This window comes from Dreissena polymorpha, chromosome 4 (assembly GCF_020536995.1).
Source record: "Dreissena polymorpha isolate Duluth1 chromosome 4, UMN_Dpol_1.0, whole genome shotgun sequence".
NCBI lineage: Eukaryota > Metazoa > Mollusca > Bivalvia > Myida > Dreissenidae > Dreissena > Dreissena polymorpha.
Window position 1 is genome coordinate 67,994,794 of NC_068358.1, and position 24,513 is coordinate 68,019,306.

General features: G+C 34.2%; 2 protein-coding genes across 3 annotated transcripts; one reads left to right on the forward strand and one right to left on the reverse strand.

The window, feature by feature from the left end:
• Window positions 1–3: 3 nt before the first annotated feature.
• On the forward strand, window positions 4–12,286 carry LOC127877515 (transmembrane 6 superfamily member 1-like). Of its 2 annotated transcripts, none has more exons than XM_052423447.1 (7): window positions 4–483; window positions 853–1,054; window positions 2,758–2,840; window positions 4,289–4,398; window positions 7,223–7,315; window positions 11,031–11,123; window positions 11,326–12,286. In XM_052423447.1, the coding sequence occupies exons 1-7, from the start codon at window positions 276–278 to the stop codon at window positions 11,749–11,751; spliced, it is 1,215 nt and encodes a 404-aa protein (XP_052279407.1). In that variant the 5' UTR covers window positions 4–275; the 3' UTR covers window positions 11,752–12,286. The 2 variants fall into 2 exon arrangements, with proteins under 2 accessions (XP_052279407.1, XP_052279408.1); XM_052423448.1 differs by having other exon boundaries at window positions 4,289–4,356.
• A 2,943-nt stretch (window positions 12,287–15,229) lies between these two features.
• Window positions 15,230–21,653, reverse strand: LOC127877928 (peptidyl-prolyl cis-trans isomerase B-like). The gene is made up of 5 exons (XM_052424252.1): window positions 21,447–21,653; window positions 19,828–19,947; window positions 17,269–17,365; window positions 16,617–16,801; window positions 15,230–16,132 (listed from the first exon to the last, which is right to left on the reverse strand). Exons 1-5 carry the CDS (start codon window positions 21,540–21,542, stop codon window positions 15,998–16,000), a joined length of 633 nt encoding a protein of 210 aa, XP_052280212.1. The 5' UTR covers window positions 21,543–21,653; the 3' UTR covers window positions 15,230–15,997.
• Between the last annotated feature and the right edge of the window lie 2,860 nt (window positions 21,654–24,513).

Below are 24,513 nucleotides of genomic sequence, written 5' to 3' on the forward strand. Positions count from 1 at the left end.
ATAGTGTATGGATTGATATAGATTCATAATGTAATGAAACACGTCTTAATTGTATCAACTGGTGACCAATATATAAAAAATAAACAGGATTGTACCTGATTTAGCGAGATATTTCAGTTTATATTTTTTTAATAAACTCGATTAAAATATTGTGCTATGTATCCTCCTGTAAAACCGGTTTGACTTCAAACCAATATCATTGAGGACAACAATAGAATAGCAACCGTACATGTTCGTAGTCGTTTGTGGACGCCAAAACAAGTCCAAACTACAAAATGAGTTTAAAAAGAATCCCAGTTGTTTTGTTAGTCTTTGCAACATCTTTCCTGGCTGCCCCTCTTATATACAGCCTAGACAAACTTGCAGTCATGGAGGATCAGCGCTGGGTGTTTGCTTCTGGAGTTATTACATTGCCATTGTTTGGACTGATCTGTGTTGTGATAGCCAGAGACAGTCCAGGCAAAAATGAACCTCTGTTTTATGGTAATATATTATGATACATTGACAACTACCTTACTGATACTTGTATTGATTAATATGGTTAACATGACTATGTTCTGCTAGCGTATTGTCTGGTCAGGATAAGCTGGAACAACTCGCTGCGTTCACTTTATTTTCTGTCCACCTCTGTGCAATTATCTTAAAACAAATCCACTGTTTTATTCTGGAAAAAGCCGGGATTTCAACATCATGCGCAAAAAGCATTAGCATTAACATTTCTCTATATCAAAAATGTGTTTAATTTTAAAATACTGTGGAGAGGATTATAACAAAGATTGGGAAGATCAGTGTGAGACTGGATAACATTGGGAAGATCAGTGTGAGACTGGATAACATATTTTTTCATTTCAGTTTTTGGCATCTTCAGTTTTACAGCCGTAGTTGATCTGTTTATTGCTTTGGAGCTAGATGGGTATGTGAAGGGGTTCATGGAGTTCTACCTCCGTGAAGGGGAGCCCTACCTTCGCAGCTCCTACGGCACGCTTATCAACTGGTGGGATGGCACTGGACACTTCTCCATGTACACTGGCATGATCGCTTTAATGTGTTCTGGGTAAATATGAAACTCTCTCTGACAAAAAGGGTTTAATGCATATGTGTAAAGTTTTGTCCGCACAGGCTTATCAGGGACAACACTTTCCACCTAAACTGTTTTTTTGTAAAGAAGAGATTATCTTTAAAAGAAAAAAAATATTACAGCAGAAAATGCCATCCCTTATTAGCCTGTGCAGACCACACATGCATTTAGCTGTGTTTTCACAGAACAAGTCTTATGTATGGATAGCTAGTAGTATTTTAATGCTGTTGGCATCTTGATATAGGAGGCATGTAGTGATTGTCCTACTCTTATGTCTATTAACCCTTGACAGGTTTTGTTCATATAGCAACAACACGGCTTTCTACAATTGGTGGGTACTTGCAAAGTTGTTACTTATGACCATTCAGTATCCAACTATATCACGACTTTGACCATAACTTAATTTGGACCATGAGTGATTCAAACCTTTGACACTTATACTATTTCATCTAGCGCCAACATTAGCCAAAAACTTTTAAAGTTTTGGACCATTCCCTATTCACTGGTGTTCACCAAAGGTCACATTGACCCTGACCTACTGGGATATTGGTGGTGTATATTGTTTTTAATTAAGAATCAACATGTTTTCAATATTATATTTACAAAGATTCAGCTTAAAGAGGTTTAAAGATTTCATTAAAGAGATTATGTATTGTACAACTATTAAGTATTATCACTCCTGTACCCTTATTTTTGTGTTATTTCCTGTGTGTACACATTGATTATGTCCAGAGCATACATGTATCTTGAAATCTCGAAAGAGGTACCAGTTTAAAACTTATTAGGTAGGTAGATCCTTTTTCAGGCGTGTGCTAAAGTGCACAACAAAATTGTACATGATGTAACTTTTACCGGGTAGTTCCATCTTTTGAGAGTTATTGCCTTTTGTTTATTTTCGTTTAAGCTTAAGTCTGAGCATACCTTTAAAACTAATGAAGGTATCAATGTTAAACTGTATAGGTAGCTAGATCTCATTATGGGGATGTGCAGTATAAAATATCTTAAACTCATGCTTCTATATTTATAGAGTTATTGGCTTTATTGCCCTTTTTTATTTTTCAGTTTTAATATTGGACTGAGCATATCTTGAACACTAATAGCTTGGTAGATCTAATTGATGAGATGTGTAGTGTACAAGAACCATAACTCTTGCTATCATATGTTGAGAGAAACTGCCTTTCGTTAATGTATTACATTTACAACATGAATGAGTCATATCTTGCAAACTGCATGAGGTATCAGCGCGGCATTTCATAGGTAGATATATCTAATTTCACAACACCTGTAATTACCCTTATGAATTTTCATGCTGAAATTTTTCCAATGCATATATTCAATGTAATGTAATGAACCAAGGCAACACTTTCTAGGCATACATAAGCTTACATTGTCAACAAACCAGTTTTTAAACTCAACATGGATACATTGTATTCATTTGGAGGCTATTTTAAGAACGACAGTGACAGTTCTAGTTAATCATGAAATTGTAAAATAACTTGTCACAAATTTAGAGCATGTGTTTGTTTACTTTATTCTCATTACAAATCATTTACAGTTGTTAAATTAAATCTTAATTCATTATGTTGTAAGATCTTGTCTCAATTTATTCCAACTATAAATGTTTTTAAGCATTAAGCCATTTCTGTTTTCTATTTCCTGTATTTTGTTGTGTTTTGTAGGAAAGACTACCGTCGTCTGGGGCTGTACTGGGTTGGTTCAATCATGAATAGCATGATAGTTTTCTTACCTGGGAACATGACAGGTAACAAAGCACATGAAATTATTTCTTCTTGTTTTTGCTTGTACACAATGTTAACTTTTTTATGCTGCCCCAAAATTTTTGGGGGCAGCATATAGTCGCCGCTTCGTCTGTCCATGCGTGCGTCCGTCCATCCGTGCACAATTACTGTCTGGGCTATTTCTCAGCAATTAAAGACCGGAATTAATTAAACTTTATGGGAAGCTTCACTACCAAGAGGAGATGTGCATATTATCATCCGGTTCTGGTTGGATAATTTTTCACAGAGTTATGGCCCTTTGAAAATTTCCATTAACTGTACATAGTGCAATTCTTGCCCGTGCTATTTCTCAGCAACTAATGACCGGAATTCAATTAAACTTTATGGGAAGCTTCACAACCAAGAGGAGATGTGCATATTATCAGCCGGTTCTGCTCGAATGATTTTTCACAGAGTTATGGCCCTTTGAAATTTTTCATTTACTGTACATATAGTGCAATTCTTGTCCGGGCTATTTCTCAGCAATTAACGACCTGAATTCAATGAAACTTTATGGGACGCTTCACTACCAAGAGGACATGTGCATATTATCAGCGGGTTCTAGTCGGATGATTTTTCAAAGAGTTATGGCCCTTTGAAATTTTCTATAAACTGTACATATAGTGCAATTCTTGTCTGGGCTATTTCTTTCCAACTACTTACTGGAATTCAATGAAGCTTTGTGGGAAGCTTTACTACCTTGAGGAGATGTGCATGTTTTTTGTGGGTTCTGGTTAGATGATTTATTTAGAGAGTTATGGCCCTTTGAAATTTTAAGTTGCTAAACCATCCATCATATTATTTTGTCCTAAGTTATGCCCCTCAAGACGTTTCCTTTTATCTGAATATATACTTTTAGTAGTGCAATATTGTGACAAAAAAAACCTTTGGGGAGCATCACCCGTCACCGACGGTTTCTTGTTTTTAATTGAGCCTGTCTCCGGGAAAACCAGGCTTTATGAATGTGAATTAAGTATTTTCACAGATTAGCCTGTTCAGAATATGGAACAATACTTTCCGCTTGTATATAAAATCCAGTCTAGACCGAAAGTGTTTTCCTTTATTAGCCTGTGCTGATTGTACAGGCGTATCTAGGGAAATACTTTGCCCCCCCCCCCAGCATTAAGCCTTGTTTTTATCTTAGTGCTGCTCATGTTATTAATGTTACCATGTCATATTATTAATTGCAAGCTCCATTACATGCAAAAGCGTATTAATTGCACATTAATTTCTTCATTTTTGTGTACAATACCCCTTTTTGATATTATAATCTTGTTTCATTTACCAAAGTAAAGAACTGTAATAATCTTCAAGTTTAAAATAAGATTATTATACATTTTTTTAAACCAGAAATTAAAATTTAAGTCTAAAAATAATGGCATGTGCATAACTGATGCACATTTTCACAGCTTAATATATGATTTACTTTCAGGAAACAAAGGGATAAGGTGGTCCTATTTGTTGAATGTGCCATATATATTTTATCCCGTGTATGCTGGGGTGAGATTCATAAAGGAAGGTTTCAATAAGAAGCAGAATCAGGTAATTGTCAGTAGCACTCTTGAGTTTAAGATAAACTTTGGAAAGTTCAATCATTAGCAACAAGGTTTTTTGCTAAAGTTGAATTATAATAAACCTTCTAGCTAATTGTGTTTTTAATCGTTTTAATATATTAAGAAACATAAATACTCAAAATCAACTAATATTTCACAAAATATTTTGTAAAATTAAGTTGACAAATAAAAACATCAGTGTTTCTTATAGCAATGGCAAAAAATTCTAGATGTGGTATGGTAACAGTTTTAGAGAGATACAAAATGCTTATTTTTATTTTTGAGTGGTACAATATATTCCATTTTAATTTCCCTCAACAATATCTATTCATATGACACACAAACACTACCTTGGTACATGATCATGTGTTGAATATATTGTCCCGTAAAAAACAAAAAAGAGCATTTTGTATCTTGTAAAATCTATGTTACCAGACCACATTTAGCATTGAAATTTTGTCTATTGCTATAAGGAACATTGATTTTGTATGTGTTAACTTAAATTTTTCTAAAAACAATATATTCATTGATTTTGAGGGTAAAGGGGCTTTTAAATAATTGAATCATTAATAAACATTTTATTAATAAAACATGCATTTCATTGTTACCACTAACAATGTTTTATGAATCTGCTATAATAAAAGATGCAAATATAAAAGCAATTTTCATACATTTCCTAAAGTTTATACATATTGCAGGTACACTTTAAACAATTAAAGAAACATTACTATTCAAAATCAACGAAAATTTTGTACAATTGTTCGTAAAATAAACTTAACCAATTAAACATCAGTGTTCTTTATGGCAATTGCCAAAATTTCAACGTCAGATGTGGTCTCGTAAAATAGATGTTTGTAGATACAAAATGCTCGTTTTTATTATTGTTTTTCATATCTATTCATACAGGACATGAACACTAACATGGTGTTCGTGTGTCATAATGAATAGATATATTCGCGGGAATTAATTGTGGCCACAAATAAATAAAAACGAGCGTTTTGTATCTACAAAAATCTATGTAATCATAACACATCTAGCGTTGAAATTTTGGCTATTGCCATAAGGAACACTAATTGTTAAGGTGTTAACTTTATTTTACGAAATACTTAACGAAATTTTCGTTGATTTTTAGCGTTATAGAGACTTAAACACATTTTTATGTTGTTGTTGAATGTTCATTCGATTGGGTTATAGTTGGAGGGCGGCCAAAGTAAAACAGGTAGTTTCTGGTCAATAACTTAAGTTGACATCGAATAAGCTTGATGAAACTTTTGATATAACAAGCTTGCATGGAGACCTAGCTTGGGGCTGAACATGGGGCTATTTAGATCAAGGTCTATGTCTGAACATGGGGCTATTTAGATCAAGGTCTATGTCTGAACATGGGGCTATTTAGATCAAGGTCTATGTCTGAACATGGGGCTATTTAGATCAAGGTCTATGTCTGAACATGGGGCTATTTAGATCAAGGTCTATGTCTGAACATGGGGCTATTTAGATCAAGGTCTATGTCTGAACATGGGGCTATTTAGATCAAGGTCTATGTCTGAACATGGGGCTATTTAGATCAAGGTCTATGTCTGAACATGGGGCTATTTAGATCAAGGTCTATGTCTGAACATGGGGCTATTTAGATCAAGGTCTATGTCTGAACATGGGGCTATTTAGATCAAGGTCTATGTCTGAACATGGGGCTATTTAGATCAAGGTCTATGTCTGAACATGGGGCTATTTAGATCAAGGTCTATGTCTGAACATGGGGCTATTTAGATCAAGGTCTATGTCTGAACATGGGGCTATTTAGATCAAGGTCTATGTCTGAACATGGGGCTATTTAGATCAAGGTCTATGTCTGAACATGGGGCTATTTAGATCAAGGTCTATGTCTGAACATGGGGCTATTTAGATCAAGGTCTATGTCTGAACATGGGGCTATTTAGATCAAGGTCTATGTCTGAACATGGGGCTATTTAGATCAAGGTCTATGTCTGAACATGGGGCTATTTAGATCAAGGTCTTTGTCTGAATATGGGGCTATTTAGATCAAGGTCTATGTCTGAACATGGGGCTATTTAGATCAAGGTCTATGTCTGAACATGGGGCTATTTAGATTAAGGTCTATGTCTGAACATGGGGCTATTTAGATCAAGGTCTATGTCTGAACATGGGGCTATTTAGATCAAGGTCTATGTCTGAACATGGGGCTTTTTAGATCAAGGTCTATGTCTGAACATGGGGCTATTTAGATCACTGTCTATGTCTGAACATGGGGCTATTTAGATCAAGGTCTATGTCTGAACATGGGGCTATTTAGATCAAGGTCTATGTCTGAACATGGGGCTATTTAGATCAAGGTCTATGTCTTTAAACATATAAAAATGTTTTCTGCTCAGTAACTTCACTTTAGATGACGGTATATTATTGACACTTGTAAGATAACATGCAAACTAGATATAAGTTTTGGATTCCATTTGGGGCAAGTTGGGGCAAGGTCACTTCTAAAAATGGAAAAACATTTTCCTTTTTGATATTAACGTTTAAATTGAGATGTGATGACACTTTTTGTATCAGTAACTTACATGCCGACCTAGCATAAGATTTTATTTAGGTCAACTGGCATCAGGGTCAAGGTGACTGTAACTAAAAAAAGAACAAATCTTTCAGATTAATCACTTGAGTGTGAATGAGGTATTTTGCTGAAATTTTGTATAGCTTCACTCAAACTTAGCTTCAGATAATAGGATTATAATAAATTATTTAGTAAATCATTGAAAATCTTGTTTTTATGACCTTGTCATATTATTATTTTTCAGTTCAAAGGTAAACATACCTGGGAGAAAGTTATAGAATACTTGTTCATGGCCTGGTTTTTTGTTGCATCGGGAATATGCATGTTCAGGATGGTTGTAAGTAGAATGCTTTGTGATATAGGTCTTAAAAAAATATATTATTTACTTTTTTAGCTCACTTGAGCCCAATCTGCTTAGTAAGCTTTTGTGATCACCTGTTATCAGTCTTTGATTGTCCCTTGTGTGTTGGCAACATTTTACTTATGAAAACTCTTCATGAAACTTGGTCAGAACCTTCGACTTTGAAACTGGGTTGCGTGGGGTAGTTTAAATTGTCTTTACATCAAATTAAGGAACAGCTTGTGAATAATCTTGAAGTCACATTTTTTGCACAATCATAATGAAACTCAAATATCTCGGCGGAGTAAGAAATAGTTCTAGTTGATTGAAAAAATTGCAACCAGGGGCAGGAGCAGTTTTCTTTATATGGCTACAGCAAAACACTATGAATACCTTGAATGTTAATTTTTTGTCCAATCATAATAAAAACTGCTCACAACATTTGTTTTACTGATACATGCACAGAGTTTAAAAAAAGAATCTTGACCTTTTAAAAAGAGCTGCTGGGTGTGGTGTTTCACTTTTCAGTGTATGATAATTACAAAGAACAATCAAACTAACAATGGAAATCATATTATATAGGTGGATTAATTAAAAGCATGTGTCATTCAATGATGGAGAATACATTTTGGATGGAGAATACATTTTGGATACAAATTAAAACAAGAAACCATCGGAGACGGGTGATGCTCCCCAAATTTTTTTTGGTCACAATATTGCACTATATATTCAGATAAAAGGAAACGTCTTGAGGGCACAGTACCGGTAGTCGGGGGGACAAGAATTTTTGTATAGAAAATTTCAAAGGGCCATAACTCTGTGAATAATCATCCGACCAGAACCCTCTGATGATATGCACATCTCCTCTTGGTAGTGAAGCTTCCCATAAAGTTTCATTAAATTCCTGTCATTAGTTGCTGAGAAATAGCCCGGACAAGAATTGCACTATATGTACAGTTAATGGAAAATTTCAAAGGGCCATAACTCTGTGAAAAATCATTGACCAGAACCGGCTGATAATATGCACATCTCCTCTTGGTAGTGAAGCTTCCCATAAAGTTTCATTGAATTCAGGGCATTTATTGCTGAGAAATAGCCTGGACAAAAATTGTGCACGGACGGACACACGGACGGACAGACGAAGCGGCGACTATATGCTCCCCCCCAAAAATTTTGGGGGAGCATAAAAAAATCTTTTAAATGTATATATTGAATGCCATAGAACAGGTGTTTATATATTGGAGTCTACTTCTGAAGAAAAAAAGCATCCCTTCAAATTATTGTTCAAAAAAGAAGAAAGACAAACATGGTTAGATGATGTGTGTACCTATTCTGTTTTATTATGTTTCACTATACAGTTTACTTTTATGGCATGTTCTTAAAACAGAAGATATTTAAAGGTAAACATATTAAATATATTAAGCGATCTTAATTAAATACATCAATAACACTCTGGAATGTACCGGTATATTTATAGTATCTGTATAGGTGTAAATATTTTCCCAAAAACTGAAACTAATATGATTAATTTTTTTTCCCAAGTAAGGGTTTCGCGCTTTTTTGCCCATTATTGAATTAACCATTCGTTATTTAAAATGTTCTTTTTGAATTTAATTTGCCATGCCACTTTGCCCTCCTGGGTAAAACACAACTGAGGCGTGTGAAATTTTCAACTGGTCTTTAAATGTGTGCTTCTCGCAGGCCTGTCTGTCCTGTAAATTTTAACAGTCTGCTTAACTATCTAACAAATACTGGTCCAAATCCAGGACGGCCTAGTCGTTCAACAAGATAATCATAAATCTTATTTTTAAATGACACATATACACATATCAATATGTGTGGTTGTAATAGCAACTGAAATTTATTATTATGATCATTGTCAATCGCATCGTCACTACCTTCAGCCCAGCCATGAAACAAAGTTAGTTTACTATTATATTCTGTGACCTACTGTCCTGTACAAATTTGACTAGATTGGATTTTACTGACAAACCATAAACAATTTAAGTGATATTTCATCATGTGTGTAACTGCCTTAGACCATAACAACATTCTAGCAGAGCCATGCCCCTTATTACAATAAGATGTATCCTTGTTTATATGTGTGGAAGAAAATATTTGTGTAAATTGTGCAGGAATGCACTATAAATATGCATGCTTTTATGCCCTTGGTAGGGTGGCATATAGCAGTCGCACTGTCCGTCTGTCTGTCATTCCATTTTCCGGACTTTTTTCTAAACACTTTCAGATATTGACCTGATATTTGTAGTGTGAGTCTACTTACTTTCTTACTTACAGATGAAGCGTGAGTTTTGTTCCGGTCCATTATTTTTTGGCGAATTTATGGGCCTTGTACTTAGAAACTTTGGCATTCTGCTTTCCAGAGGTTCTTTAAACATCACTTTAAGATATTGGGCTGATTTTTGATATGCGAGTCCACCTACATGACCTGAAGATGAAGTGTTAAATTCATTCCGGTCATTTGATTTTTTCGGTCCATTGATTTTTGATGAAGATATGATCCTTTTACTGATCTAAGGGAAGTGAAAAGCTTTAAAGGGAGATAATTTTTTCTTATCATTTGACAGGTACAGTTCATTTTTGACGAGGGAAGTAATATTTTTCCATTTTCAGATGTCTTTTATGCAATGCTGTCCAATATTGAGCTTATTTTGATATGTGAGCCTACAATCATACATGCCATAGAGATGGAAGTGTGATTTTTTGGGTAGTTTTTTGGCCTTGGACTTACTAGATGTTTTCTATAATAATCTTTTTCTGGAGCTGTTTGACGCAAAGCTTTCAGATATTGAGTTAATCTTTAGTATGTGAGTCTACCTACATGACCTGCAGATGAAGTGTGAAATTCTTCCAGTTTGTTGATTTTTGGCAAAATTATGGGCCTTAAACTTTGAAATGTTCTCTATGATAACCTTTTTCTGATGTTTTTAACACAACGCTTTCAGATATTGAGCTGATTTTTGGTATATAAGTCTACCTATATGACCTAGATATTGAGTGTGAAAATTCGTTCTGGTCCATTAATTTTTGGCAAATTTATTGGCCTTGGACTAAATAACTTTCTCTATGAGAAATGTTTTCTGTATGTTTTTGTACGCAAATCAATCAGATATTGAGCTGTTATTGGTATGTAAGTCTACCTATATGACCTACTCATGAAGTGTAAAATTCGATCCTGTCTATTGATTTTTGGCAAAGTACATGAAATGAGCCTTGGACTAAGAAAGTATCTATATTATAACCTTTTTTCCGGAAGTTTTTCATGCAAAGCTTTCACATATTGAGCTGATTTTTGGTATTTGAGTCTATCTACATATGTACATAACTTACAGATGAAATGCAAGCTTCGTTTTGGTCCATTGATATTTAGCTAACTGATGGGCCTTATTTTTTTCTAAAATAGCTGCGGTGGGACTTAAAAGGGCAGTATAAGGGGGCATTGTGTTTCACACAGGCAGCTCTTGTTTAAGGTACTTATGCAAGGCCTTGATTGAAAATGTCAACATTATCAAATCTTAATTAATTAATTAACAAGCAGGCTGTCCTAAAAAGTTATTTATGTAGGTGTTTTTGTTAATACATGTATACAAGAAATGTATGCTTGTTTATGTTCAGTTTATGCAAGATTTAACCTATTACCTAATCTATACATGAAGAGCATTTGATGAAGGTTTTGGTTTTTGATTGGTAGGCCTGTATGGGCTGTAAGGACTGGATTGCTGTCTTCTATGTGGATAACATTGAGCCATTCCTGCTAGACCCAACCCAGTATGGAAAACTCCAGGTATCAGCTTTAATGTTGTATGGCAACTCCTTTTATACTGATGGATGGTAATAATTTTGATTAGTATCTGGATTTATTGTTACAATATGCAAAAGTCATAGGTATTTATTGAATATGTTAAAGTTAAAATATGTTTGTGTTTTCATTAGATACACATACATGTACGTTGAGGCAGATGTGTTTGTATACATTTGTATTTCAGTCGGTGGTGTATGTTTATGTGTACGTTCCGTACTTCATAGCGGCCCTCTGCTCGCTGATTTACCCAGACCAGACCTGGATCAAAGACTGGTCCCTGGTGTTTGCAGGGGGCTCGATGCAGGCCCAGCTGGTCTACATATGCTGCTCTCTGAAGTGGAGAACCCCGGAACAACATCAGGTCCCTGACACTGCTCTTGCCAGGGCTGTCTTCTGGCCTGTCAACTTGAGTCTTGTTATTGTGCCCCATCTGTTTGCCATTTACTGCCATAGAGAGGAGCTCAGGAGTGCCATACAGACCAAAGTTTCACCTTTTTTTCAAACTATTGCCAGTGAGGTAGAGACGTCTAGGAAGACGACTAAGAAGATCAGTGTTCCCGTTGCTCCAAGAAATGGTCCAGTAACTCGTCAGCAAAAGAAGAACATTTGATTGGCTTGTTGTTGCTGTATTTATGAAGGAAATCCATCAACTTTTCAGGAATCTCATCAAGCATCGCTAGTTATTTACAATTACAACAAACATTTGGTTTTAAGTTGTTCATATAATCTTTTTTAATTTTATACAGTCTTGAAAGCCTGATCAGTGCCATTTGGTGTTTATATGTATTGTACAAGTTAATTTAATTGGCTTGAATAACTGTGCATGTTTATCCATCTCTCATCTTAGTAACTCTTGTCTGTCCGTCCGTCTGTGTGTCACATAGGTTCTGTTTAGCACGTTAATTTCAATTTTGTGTACTGGTATGCCAATTAATCAGGTTTTGTATTACTGAAAATAATATAACTGATAATGCTCTCCTATTGGGAAGTCTTTTTAAATATTTCTATACTGGTATATTATTTACAGGGCACAACAATTTTTCTGCCGTGCTCCCATATGATAATTATGTTTTATATAAAATCATTAAAACATTTTGGATTTTTCAGATTTTGATGGCAAGTAAAAATAAACACATACTTATATATTTTTCTGTTATCTTTTAAGTACATGTACAAGCATCCAGAGCTAAATAGAAGCTCATTTAACCTTTTTTCGCCATGCAGTTGCACAAGAATTTTGCTATTCAGGTCAACAATTCCATGATCAGTTTTGCATCAGAGACATTATATAAACAGTCTTAAATTATTATTGTAATGCCAGTCAAATTGTATCTCATTGTTGTTTTTGGTAATTTTGGTCATCATTTAACAACTTTTGTTGCGTTACATACACGATATGAAAGCCCTGCAACTTGCCGATTACATAATTAAATAACGTCATAAATCCAGCGAAATTCTCCAGTTAAACTCTTTTACAATGTAAATAAACGGTGAAAAAAGCATAAAATAAAAAGAAAATTTGTTGGATTCAATAGAATATCGATTTTCATTCACTTGTGATCATAAACATGAGGGCCATGATGGCCCTGAACCCACAACCCAGATTTCATCAAGATAAACATTCTGACCAAATTTCATAAAGATTAGATGAAACTGTGACCTCTATTGTCTACACAAGGTTTTTCTATTATTTGACGTAGTGACCTAGTTTTTGACCCCAGGTGACCCAAATACAATCCCAACCCAGATTTCATCAAGATAAACATCCTAATCAAATGTTATAAGGCTTGGAAGAAAACTGTGACCTCTATTGTCTACACAAGGTTTTTCTATTATTTGACCTAGTGACCTAGTTTTTGACCCCAGATGACCGAAATTCAATCCCAACCCAGATTTCATCAAGGTAAACATTCTGACCAAATTTCATAAAGATTTGATGAAAACTGTGACCTCTATTGTCTATACAAGGTTTTTCTATTATTTGACCTAGTGACCTAGTTTTTGCCCTAGTGACCTAGTTTTTGACCCCAGATGACCCAAATACAATCCCAACCCAGATTTCATCAAGATAAACATTCTGACCAAATTTCATAGATTGGATGAAAACTGTGACCTCTACTGTCTACACAAACAAATTGTTGACGGTTTTTCTATTATTTGACCTAGTGACCTAGTTTTTGACCTCAGATGACCCAAAAACAATCCCAACCCAGATTTCATCAAGATAAACATTCTGACCAAATTTTATAAAGATTGGATGAAAACTGCGACCTCTATTGTCCAACAAGGTTTTTATATTATTCGACCTAGTTTTTTACCTAGTGACCTAGTTTTTGACCCCTGATGACCCTAATACACTACCAACCCAGATTTTATCAAGATAAACATTCTGACCAAATTTCAGTAAGATTGGATGAAAACTGTGACCTCTACTGTCTAAACAAGGTTTTTCTAGTTTTTGACCTAGTGACCTAGTTTTTGATCCCAGATGACCCAAATACAATCCCAACCCAGATTTCATCAAGATTAACATTCTGACCAAATTTCATAAAGATTGGATGAAAACTGTGATCTCTATTGTCTACACAAGGTTTTTCTATTATTTGACCTATTATGTGACCTAGTTTTTGACCTAGTGACCTAGTTTTTGACCCAAGATGACCCACATACAATCCCAATCCAGATTTCATCAAGATTAACATTCTGATCAAATTTCATAAAGATTGGATGAAAACTGTGACCTCTACTGTCTACACAAACAAATTGATGACAGACACACCCACGCACACACATACGGACGCCGGACATCACACGGTCACATAAGCTCACCATGTCACTTCGTGAGAGGTGAGCTAAAAATATATATATTCACTTGTGATTGCGCCACAGTGCCCCAGATAATTATTTTGGAAATAGGGTTTTCACCCATTGATTTTGAAAAATAGGGTGGTTTCATTCTTGAAATAGGGTGAAATAAGTTATAAAAATGAATAACTTAAAAATCTTGAAAATTTCCATAAAATAAACTTTAAAAAAATGATGTTAATTGACATCTTTGTAACTGTCAAACATATAAACAAAATCGATAACACGTTCGAACAAAATTTGCGATCTACTGATAATTTTGCCGACAATCGCGTACGTCTTTGACCTTTCTTAGACATTTTAATTTCGCTTAGTAATAGAAACTGAGAGTACAGATGCTTTACAAATACATGCACAATGAGCGACGGATTAAGTCATTTTGAAAACAGATATTTGCCGTCGTAAATAATTTGGTCAGACGCTTTATTAAACTATGAAATTTAGTTCGCAGAGCGTTTGAATAATTAACTTTGCCTGTTTTCCTGCTCCGTCATCCTGGTGCTTGCTGAATGAAAGCGTCGCCGCTTTTCGATAATAATTCCAAAGAGAAAATACCGAAAATGAGCAAAGCATTTTCGGTCAAAGCTATTGTATCGTACGCATCAAATTTGATGAATATGCGTAAAAGTAAATTTGGTTGCGTTTTCAATACGCATGATATTGTATTTCTGTTATTTTAGTTTTTTAACATTTTAATAGGGTGAAAGACGCAGATATGCAGCTTATCTGGGGCACTGTATGATCACGAGTGAAATAAAATCGATATTCTATTGAATTCAAAAAATATCCTCTATCTATTACTTTCTCTAACTAAATCTTTGAAGTCAGGTTTCAAAATTATTGAAAGTGATTTTTACTAGGCTTAAATGATATATTATAAAAGGAATAAGAGAGAAGTGTTCTGAAATGCTCTAGCTTTAAATGAAAAGAACTGACTGTAAATGTTTAAATGAGTAAATGACATTATATCTTTTCCTATATCTTTTAACCAGTTAGTAACCTTCAAAACTATGTAACATCGAAAGTCATCATCCACATTTTTGTCTATGTGTATCAGCTGCTATGAGTTCATTGGTAGTTATCAGGTACTTTTTCTGATGTTTAAAGAGACTTGTACACAGATTGACCAATCAAGATAGTTTTTAAAAACAATGTGCTCTTGAGCTATTTGCATGGGATGTAAAATCAACACATCATGATAAATATGATAAACAAAGTACACAAAATGTTAATTTTTTATTAGCGAATGCATCATTGTAATTTGTAAATCTCACATACAACACTGAGTACATCAGGATGATATTTGTAATATTATAACATTAGTGCAAAAGTCATCACAATATTTTGATGAGCATGTAGCTTTCTGTCTGCAAACATCCATTCATTTATGATTATGATAATAATAGAAATTTAGGTAAAATGTTATTGCTTCAACTATAAATTAAATACAAATCTTTATACATAATTTTACAACTACAATGGATGACAAGTTTTTTTAATCAATGACAAAAATGCACCTCACTTTATAAATGGCATGAATAAGTGGACTGCATCCTTCGAAAGCACATATCACATAGGCTTTTACTATTACAAACTAACGATGTGTAGACACATACATGGAACTTGCATTCACACACATAACATACAGATTAATGTATGTTAATCCCATCAATGTGATACAAACATTTCTTCGTCAACACATACAAAAGGCTAGTACAAAACTTAAGAGTAAACAGTGTCCATTTTGTATGGTACAGTCTACTAAAATACAATACAGTAAAACTGACACTAATGTAAACATTTGATTTAAAGTGCACAAAATCTAAATCACCACTTTAGACACCCAAAACATAAAATCATCCAAATTATTATTGCAACACAAATCGTTGTTTAAAGTAAATGACACTTATGAGTTCCAAGTTTTTAAACATAAAGAAGAAAGTAGCACATAACATTGCATTCGACATTACGCACAATGTATTGATATGGATTTACTCATCAGATGCCTTTTTTTCAACAGCAAATGGCTCTGCAACTTCTAAAGATCCACTGTCGGCAATAACTACATCCTTCTGTGGCTTGTCATTGCTCCCAGTCTTTGTACTCTCTATCTTTCGGACTACACTCTGTAATATAAGGCATTTGAAGCACTTAAAAATTACTGGCAAGATTGTTGTCATTTATAACAAATTTGCAGCTGCATTGATGGGTATTGGCAAATTGAGTTGTGGCAATTTACTGTCATTTGCTGCTCATAAGAAGCAAGTACAGGTAATGGCATCCTCAGGAATGCTGATTGTTTGTGGCTGTGTTATTAGGACATTTGAATTGATTAAGTGTAAGACTGTGATCCAAACAAATTCATATGTTTCATATGGTGAAAGATATAAACGATCAATATTCTATGACAGTTATTTGCATAATTATTTACATAACCATTTATCAAATAATAGAAAACAAGCTGATATTTCCACAGTCTAAGAAACATTTCTATATATTATTCTCTTGTTATGCCTTCTTAAACCTGTTAAAAAGGACATGGCGCTCATCCAGCCATTATGTTTACTTTCACAGTCAAAGAAACATGTCTTTCTAGTATTTTTCTCTTACCATGCCTTCTAAAACCTTTCCAAAGACGACATGACGCCCATCCAACCACTCTGTTTTCTTCGTTGTTATGAAGAACTGTGAGCCATTGGTGTCCTTGCCAGCATTTGCCATGCTCATCCAGCCTGAGCCGTAGTGCTTCAGCTTGAAGTTCTCATCAGGAAACTTCTCACCATAAATGCTCTTACCTATCAAATCATGAATCAATGAACAGGGAATTGCTGACTTGCATGTACTTAACTACTTCAATACATGTATTTATAACTGTCAGCAAATTGTATTGAACACACAAGCTTTTTATACACTATAACTGCGCAAGTATTATTGTGACAATTACCATTAGTCAAATGCCTTCTTATACAGTAGTTTTAACAGTCCAAAATGCTTGAAGACATAAAACACCCAACAAATTATCAGAATACTTTATTGTATCGCACTTGTTAATAATGTAAAAAGAAATAGGGCTAAATAAGTATCGCAACATATCAGTTTAATACAAAGTGTAAATATCAATAAACAAATATTGAAAAATTAAATTAACCAGCAGTTCCAGCAGGTGAAACCTGCAGCCATCCAGTAATATTACAATCTTACTAACTTGCAAAACATACAAAACATACAATGCGTATGAACAAAACATTAAGAGCAATCATACCTCCTGTGCCATCTCCTCTTGTAAAATCTCCACCTTGAATCATGAAGTCTTTGATCACTCGATGGAATTTGCTGCCTTTGTATGTAAGAGATTTATCCTTGAATGAAAAATAATTTTTGTTAGTGTCTAAAGGTATTTAGCACAGGCATTCCAAAAAGAATTTTAAGTCCACAGGTCATCCAGTCCTATGGACTTTGATAACTTGCAGGACCGGACTTGGATTAATAAGACCGTAACATAAACGTACAATCTTATATGTCTGAATACATTTGGGAATTTAAGTCTTGTCATTCAGAGACAACTGAGGTGCTCTATAAGCAATTTGTGTTCATTGTTTTTTCTATGGAGTTTATTATCTAGAACCACACTGAAAAGAAAAAAAAAACACTTGCCATGCACGTTTCATGTTATTATAAAAGCTGAAATTGCAAAATGTTCACTATTGACGAACAATTGTGGATGACCTGCATCAATAACAAACTTAAATGAATTGACAGAATAGAAATTTAAAAAATGAAATGGACAATAAAAATAAACAACTAGACACTGAACAATTAAAACTGACTAATTACAAATAATATTCTCACACAGTATTCTAAAGATAAAATATTTTAACCACTCAATAGTTAAAATGAACACAATTTCTCAATAGAAAATATCAGAAATATATGCTGGTATGCACAGGGATTTCATTAGTTTGTGAAAACCAGAAGTCAAATGACCATGTGCTTGAAATGTTCAGGGGTCAAATGAACTTTTCAGGGGTCAAAATATTGAAATCTCCATATTTTGTTTGCGGATATTATTTGATTGCTTTAAAAATATTGCTTTGTATAACTAAGTAATTCTTGATTACCGGTAACTAAAAAACAACTTTTTCTATAACAAGAGATGTGTTTATTAGAAACACAATGCCCCCTTCTGCCCTGCTTTGAAGCCATATATTTGACCTTTGACTTTGAAAGATGACTTTGACCTTTAACCACTCAAAATGTGCAGCTCCATGAGATACACATGCATGCCAAATATCAAGTTGCTATCTTCAATATTGCAATAGTTATGACCAATGTTAAAGTTTTTCGGACGGACAGACAGACTGACGGACAGTTGAAAAACTATATGCCACCTTTTGGGGGCATAATAAAACATACATTTTATGTTAGTTGCACGGTAGCATTTGCATCAAAATGATGCAGGGAGGATAATTTGGAAGAGTCAAAAGTGACAAAATTGCACAGGGTTCGACATTAACTTTTTTTACAGAAAGACCATCGGACCAGCTCCTCTTAAAATGTACTAGCCCGAATCTGACGTCTACTAAACAATTAATTACATAGCAAATAAACACAATTGGATCATGTAACTGTTTTATTTAGATTTATCAGTAAATAATCAGTGAACACCAGAAAGTTATTTTGATGCATAGAATAAAACAATGAAATAAAACTATTTTTTTGCTATTCTTCTTCAAAGTCAAGCCATGGGAACTGACTCAATTTTCCATAGGATAAATTTGACGTTTTCGTTTTTCTTCATATTTATGTTTTCTGTCAGTTTTACCGTCAAAATCTTCTGTATTAACTGATTTGTTGGACGAAAATCCGAACTTAAACAAAGCCATTCTTAAAATTACATTATATTGTCTGCTACGCAGAAATGTTTACTTTGACGAAGTCGATACCGATTTTTTTTTCTAGAAGTTGTAAAAACATGCTGTAAAGTTTTACAACACTGCAGAAAATCATTAATATTCATGACAACTTGACCAATGGAAACAAGCAATTCCTGCGGGAAGCTCTTATTCGCATCTAAAAAAAGCTATGAATCATGTGAATGCTCCGTGTTTATTTATATACACTAGTTTTGTTCTGATGTAAATAACGGATACGCGAGTAATTTTACACATTAAGGAAAAATGTTTTCACAGCAGTTAGTTATAGTATGAATCAGTATAATTTTTTTATGTACGACCAGTCGGACAAGCTAGCCCGCAGTTTTACTAGCCCGACCATCGATCTTACTAGAGAATGTCTGTCAGACGTGCCTTAGTGTTGAACCCTGATTGCAAACTGCTTGCATCAAAGAGCAGGATTCTGCTTAAATTAAAATCCCTGAAATAACTTCTTAAAATATTCTAGCATTTTATTCAAAAATAAGCTGTATATATAACATTTGATAAAGCTACTATTAATCCATAAACAAACTAACATAAATAATTGTGTGTTACGTAATTAAAAATCATAGCATCAGCCTGGAATAAACATTATCTATTTTCCAACGAACTTCAACACCAGAAACCATGAAAATGATCTGATCGTCATAATAGTCATGGATAACCATCAAATAAATTAAAACTGAAAAACTTTAACTTTCCAGCACTTCTTTAAGGTTTTTTGTTAAAGGCCCGATACTATGAGAGTAAGGGATAATGCAGCTGTGTCAATGTGTTACATCTTGAAATGTTGTTTAAAATAATCCTCAATGAAAGAACAATTGATGTAAGTCCCATATAATAGTATTTCATTGTTATGTTCTTATTTATTAACAATTTTAACTTACATCTGCACTTCCTTCTGCAAGTGTCTTGAAATTTTTCACCGTTTTGGGAACAGTTTTTCCAAACAATCCAATCACAATTCGCCCTGCCTTTTCTCCTCCAATTTCGATGTCAAAATAAACCTGCAAAAAATGCAGCCATTATGTTGAATAAGAAAACTAACAAACAAGGGACAAAATTGTCACAAAACCAGGTTTTCATTGTGAAAAAAAATCTGATTAAGGGAGACAACTCAAACTGAACTTTTGAAATGAACAAACAAAATTAACCCCCTTTGTAAGTTTGTTTCAAAATAAATCTATTTTAAGTTGTGGTGACCTTGACATTGGAGATATTGACGTGATTCTTTCGTGCGACACACCGTCCCATGATGGTGAACAAATGTGCCAAATAATTGTAAAATCTCACAATGAATGACATAGTTATGGCCCAGACAAGCTCATTTATTCAGGGTTCGACACTAAGGCACGTCCGACAGACATTGTCTAGTAAGATCGGTGGTCGGGCTAGTAAAACTGCGGGCTAGCTTGTCCGACTGGTCGTACATAAAAAAATCTATACTGATTCATATAACTTTTACTAACTGCTGTGAAAACCTTTATTTTTAATGTGTAAAATTACTCTCGTATCCGTTATTTACATAAAAACAAAAATAGTGTATTTAAATAAACGCGGAGCATTCACATGATTCATCGCTATTTTTAGACGCAAAGGAGAGCTTCCTGCAGAAATTGCTTGTTTCCATTGGTCAAGTTGTCATGAATATTAATGATTTTCTGCAGTGTCGTAAAACTGTTAAGCATGATTTTACGACTTCAATCGAAAACGGTATCGTCAATTTAAACATTTTTTTCGTAGCAGACAAGAGAATGTAATTTAAAGAATGGCTTTGTTCAAGTTCGGATTTTCGTCCGACAAATCTGTTAATAAAAAAGAATCCGACGCTTAAACTGACACGAAACGTAAATATGAAGAAACACGAAAACGTCAATTTTATCCTAGATGGAACATCGAGTCAGTTCCCATGGATTGAATTTGACGGAGAAAAGCAAAAAAAGTTTTATTTTATTGTTTTACTCTATGTATCAAAAATATCTGGTGTTCACTGATTATTTACTGATAAATCCTGATTAAACAGTTACATGATACAATTGTGTTCATTTGCTATGTCATTTGTGGTCTAGTAGACATCAGGTTCGGGCTAGTACATTTTAAGAGGAGCTGGTCCGACTGTCTTGCTGTAAAAAAAATTAATGTCGAACCCTGTTATTGCCAATTTTGACCTTTGAACTCAAAGTGTGACCTTGACCTTGGAGATATCGACGTAATTATTTGGCGCGACACACCGTCCAATGATGGTGAACAAATGTGCCAAATGATTTTAAATATGACAATGAACGACATAGTTATGGCCCGGACAAGCTTGTTCCGCCCGTCCGCCAGCCTGCCCGCCAGCCAGCCCGCCCGCATTCGCCAATCTAATAACCAGTTTTTTCCTTCGGAAAACCTGGTTAAAAATACAGCACAATGCATGCTATGACTTTGATTCCATAACTCCTAGGCTACAGCATAAAGTTTGACACGTGTTAAATTCCAAGGTGGGGTATTGATAAACACTTACCTTATCCGTTACTTTTGGCCCTTTAGTTTGGGAGTCAGCAGCTAGAATAATTAGTGGAAGAGCCACAAACACAAACAGTATTCCTACGGATGCCATTATCTTTACTTGCTTTTTACGAGCAGCAAATAACAGTAATTTGCAGCGACTCAGTTTGCCGGCTAACTATTGACAGAAGTCAACCGGATACGTTGTTGTCCGATTTTGATTGGATATTTGCAACAGGTTACATACTACCACTTTTTAATCCCGTGCCGCAAAACGGATGTGCGGTGTTTGTGGGGGGGGGGGGGTATCGAAATCCCCTCATTGTATGTATTAAAACGCCACTACATTACTGTCATTGTATACATGGGCTTCTACGTTACTTTCATCTGTTTAGTTGGCCTAAAATTTCCTGAAATCTGATGGCATTTTTAGGCATGGCTTCCTTTTGTGTTATAATGATGGCAAATACTTTTTTTATTCTGGAGGGGATGTCAACCTCTAGAATGCATGACGACCCTTTAATTAGGTTGAAAGTTCATTGAGTGCATTAAAAATTGAGGTAACATTGCCAAAATTGTGAAATATCAGATACTTTACTGATTTTACTCCTGAAATGACTTATATTTTATATTTAAAGGGTTGTCTCGTTTTTGACTGATTTTGGCTTTTCATAAGTAGGTCATTGGTCATCAAGAGCACTTTTATAACCCGTTTGAAACGTAAATTGCAGTGTTAGTTGAAACCAGCCAAAGATCCATGTATTATATATTTGCACGGAGTGTATATTGATAGGAGATGAATCGAGTATTTGACCCTTACTGTAGTAAATTCAATCTTATGAAAAACTATTCATCCGATTTTATTGGTTTATACGTTATCTTGTTGCTTATTAATTCCTCTTTCAAAAAAATATAACTTTTAGTATATTCCCGTTGTTATGAATGGATTTATAGCGAGTTAAACACAAGAAATACACATTTTATGTTTTACCACCGCGCGTTTTATCGTGTTGTGGCTATCGATCTTTTACAATTAGCGTACAGCGAAGCGCCGAGGTTATACATATTGATGTACCCACTCACGTCTTTTGTTAAATTATAGTTTCATTTCTCGGCCGATTTTGACAAATTATATATCATTAGAAAGCTTACGTTACGTAGTAAACAGATATATAAATATATATTAAGTTTTTCTTCTGATTTCGATAGCCCGGCGAGTAATAACTTTAACTTTTGCAAATATCATACCGTTTTGGAGTTTTAGAATCTAGATTTACGGTTGACATGTTCGTACTTAATACCAATTTGTAGCGTTTATATTTGGAGTTCAGTTTAAAAAATTACATCTTGCTTAGGAGAATAGAATTCTGTATACGATAGAAAAAAAAATTGTTTAAAATCGAAAGTTATTAAGGAATGAAGGCGGAAGAAAGTAGCGCGCGTTCCTAACGCACTAAACTGATGCTAAAGTCTAGGCGATTATGCTTTTGTTTAGCAACCGGCAATTGAATTTCCTTTGCCATATTATTATATTTTTTATGGAATATATTGTAGTATTTTGTACACGAAACATATCAATAAAGCTTATTATAAACGAATCTTAATAAATTAACGATTTCAGCTCTTGTTTATAACACAGAAAGGGTGTTAAATTTATGATGAAACAGCGTATATAGCGGACCCTCTCGATATTATTCGGCTTTGCATGCATACTTGAAATAAAATGGGTGTCAAAAACATTCATCGTTTGCTGTTGATTATCAACGAGGTTATTATGTATAATTATATGAAATGTTATTTTCCTTAAATTATCAAATTATTAAAGATTCTTGAAAATCACGGTCGGTGTTACGCGGGTCATTTCGTATTTTGACATCAGGGCATCATGTCCAACTATTCAGAATCAGATTTTTTTTCACTGGAACGATGACGGCTTAGATTTAGACAGGCAGACAGATAGTTAATTCAGACTTATACAGCAGTGCATCGTCTTCAACTCAAATATATAAAAAAATTTAGACGAATTGTTAGGTGATTACACATATAGCAGTGATGATTCTGAGAATGTTGCCATGTTTCTTATCCGTGTAATCTAGAGTCCGTGGTTTGAGCATTTTTATCGCGGTGTTCAAATTAAGATATCTAAATAATCTTGTTTATTGATAGATCTGTGGTTTTATTGCCCCTGTGTTCAGCACAAACCAATTATCTCGTTATGATCAGATACTGTGCCGACCAATACTAAATAACACTATGGTGTCATACGCCACAGCAGGGACATATACTTGTATATTGGTCCCTAACCACAGGTGGCAATGTCTGGTCAGTTTACACTTTTTATGATACCTCCATGTCTTCTCGTGGTATTAGTGGTCATTTCTTGGAGTAATGTAACGCCAAATACTCAATTTTGCGTTTATAAGATATGTAGCGTATTGAAAACATTTATAGTCATCTGCCCATACAGATTGCCATAAACTAAATACTGTATAGATGTCAGCCGGCTTAATCATAATAATTATAAGTGCTTAATACATATACATGTACATTTTAAACATTAAAAAAATCTAATACTTAATATTTAACGTATTTAGCGGGTACCGGTAAAAAACTCCGTCATTTCGTAGTCCTATAAAGAGTGTATGGTAGTGTACGGAACAACATGATTAAAAACAACATTCTCATTTGACCACAACGGGGTTAAATAATCTTTCCGAAAAATACAAATAATACAGAGTTATAATTTAGAATTATATATATTTATAACTGTAATAACTTATAAAGATATTTCAATATACATGCATAGACAGTTGACCGTGATTTTCATGAATCTTTAAATAATTTTTATTAATTGATAATTTATGGTTAATAACCTTTCATATAAGTTTACATAATTACCTTTTTGATAATAAACAACAAACGATGAATGTTTTGACACCCATTATATTTGAAGTATGCAAAGCCGAAAAATATCAAGAGGGTCCGCTATATACGCTTTTTCATCATAAAATTAACACCCTTTCTGTGTTATAATCAAGAGCTGAAATCGTTAATTTATTAAGCTTTATTAATACTTAGCTTTA

Excerpts from the sequence above, each read along its gene's own strand:
- LOC127877515 (XM_052423447.1), top strand. The coding sequence starts at position 276 with ATGAGTTTAAAAAGAATCCCAGTTGTTTTGTTAGTCTTTGCAACATCT. Across the intron at positions 1,055-2,757 it reads ATCGCTTTAATGTGTTCTGG|GAAAGACTACCGTCGTCTGG; the intron begins GTAAATATGAAA and ends TGTGTTTTGTAG. Across the intron at positions 7,316-11,030 it reads TATGCATGTTCAGGATGGTT|GCCTGTATGGGCTGTAAGGA; the intron begins GTAAGTAGAATG and ends TTTGATTGGTAG.
- LOC127877928 (XM_052424252.1), bottom strand. The coding sequence starts at position 21,542 with ATGGCATCCGTAGGAATACTGTTTGTGTTTGTGGCTCTTCCACTAATT. Across the intron at positions 19,948-21,446 it reads GGCCAAAAGTAACGGATAAG|GTTTATTTTGACATCGAAAT; the intron begins GTAAGTGTTTAT and ends CATTTTTTGCAG. Across the intron at positions 17,366-19,827 it reads TTGCAGAAGGAAGTGCAGAT|GATAAATCTCTTACATACAA; the intron begins GTAAGTTAAAAT and ends TTTTCATTCAAG.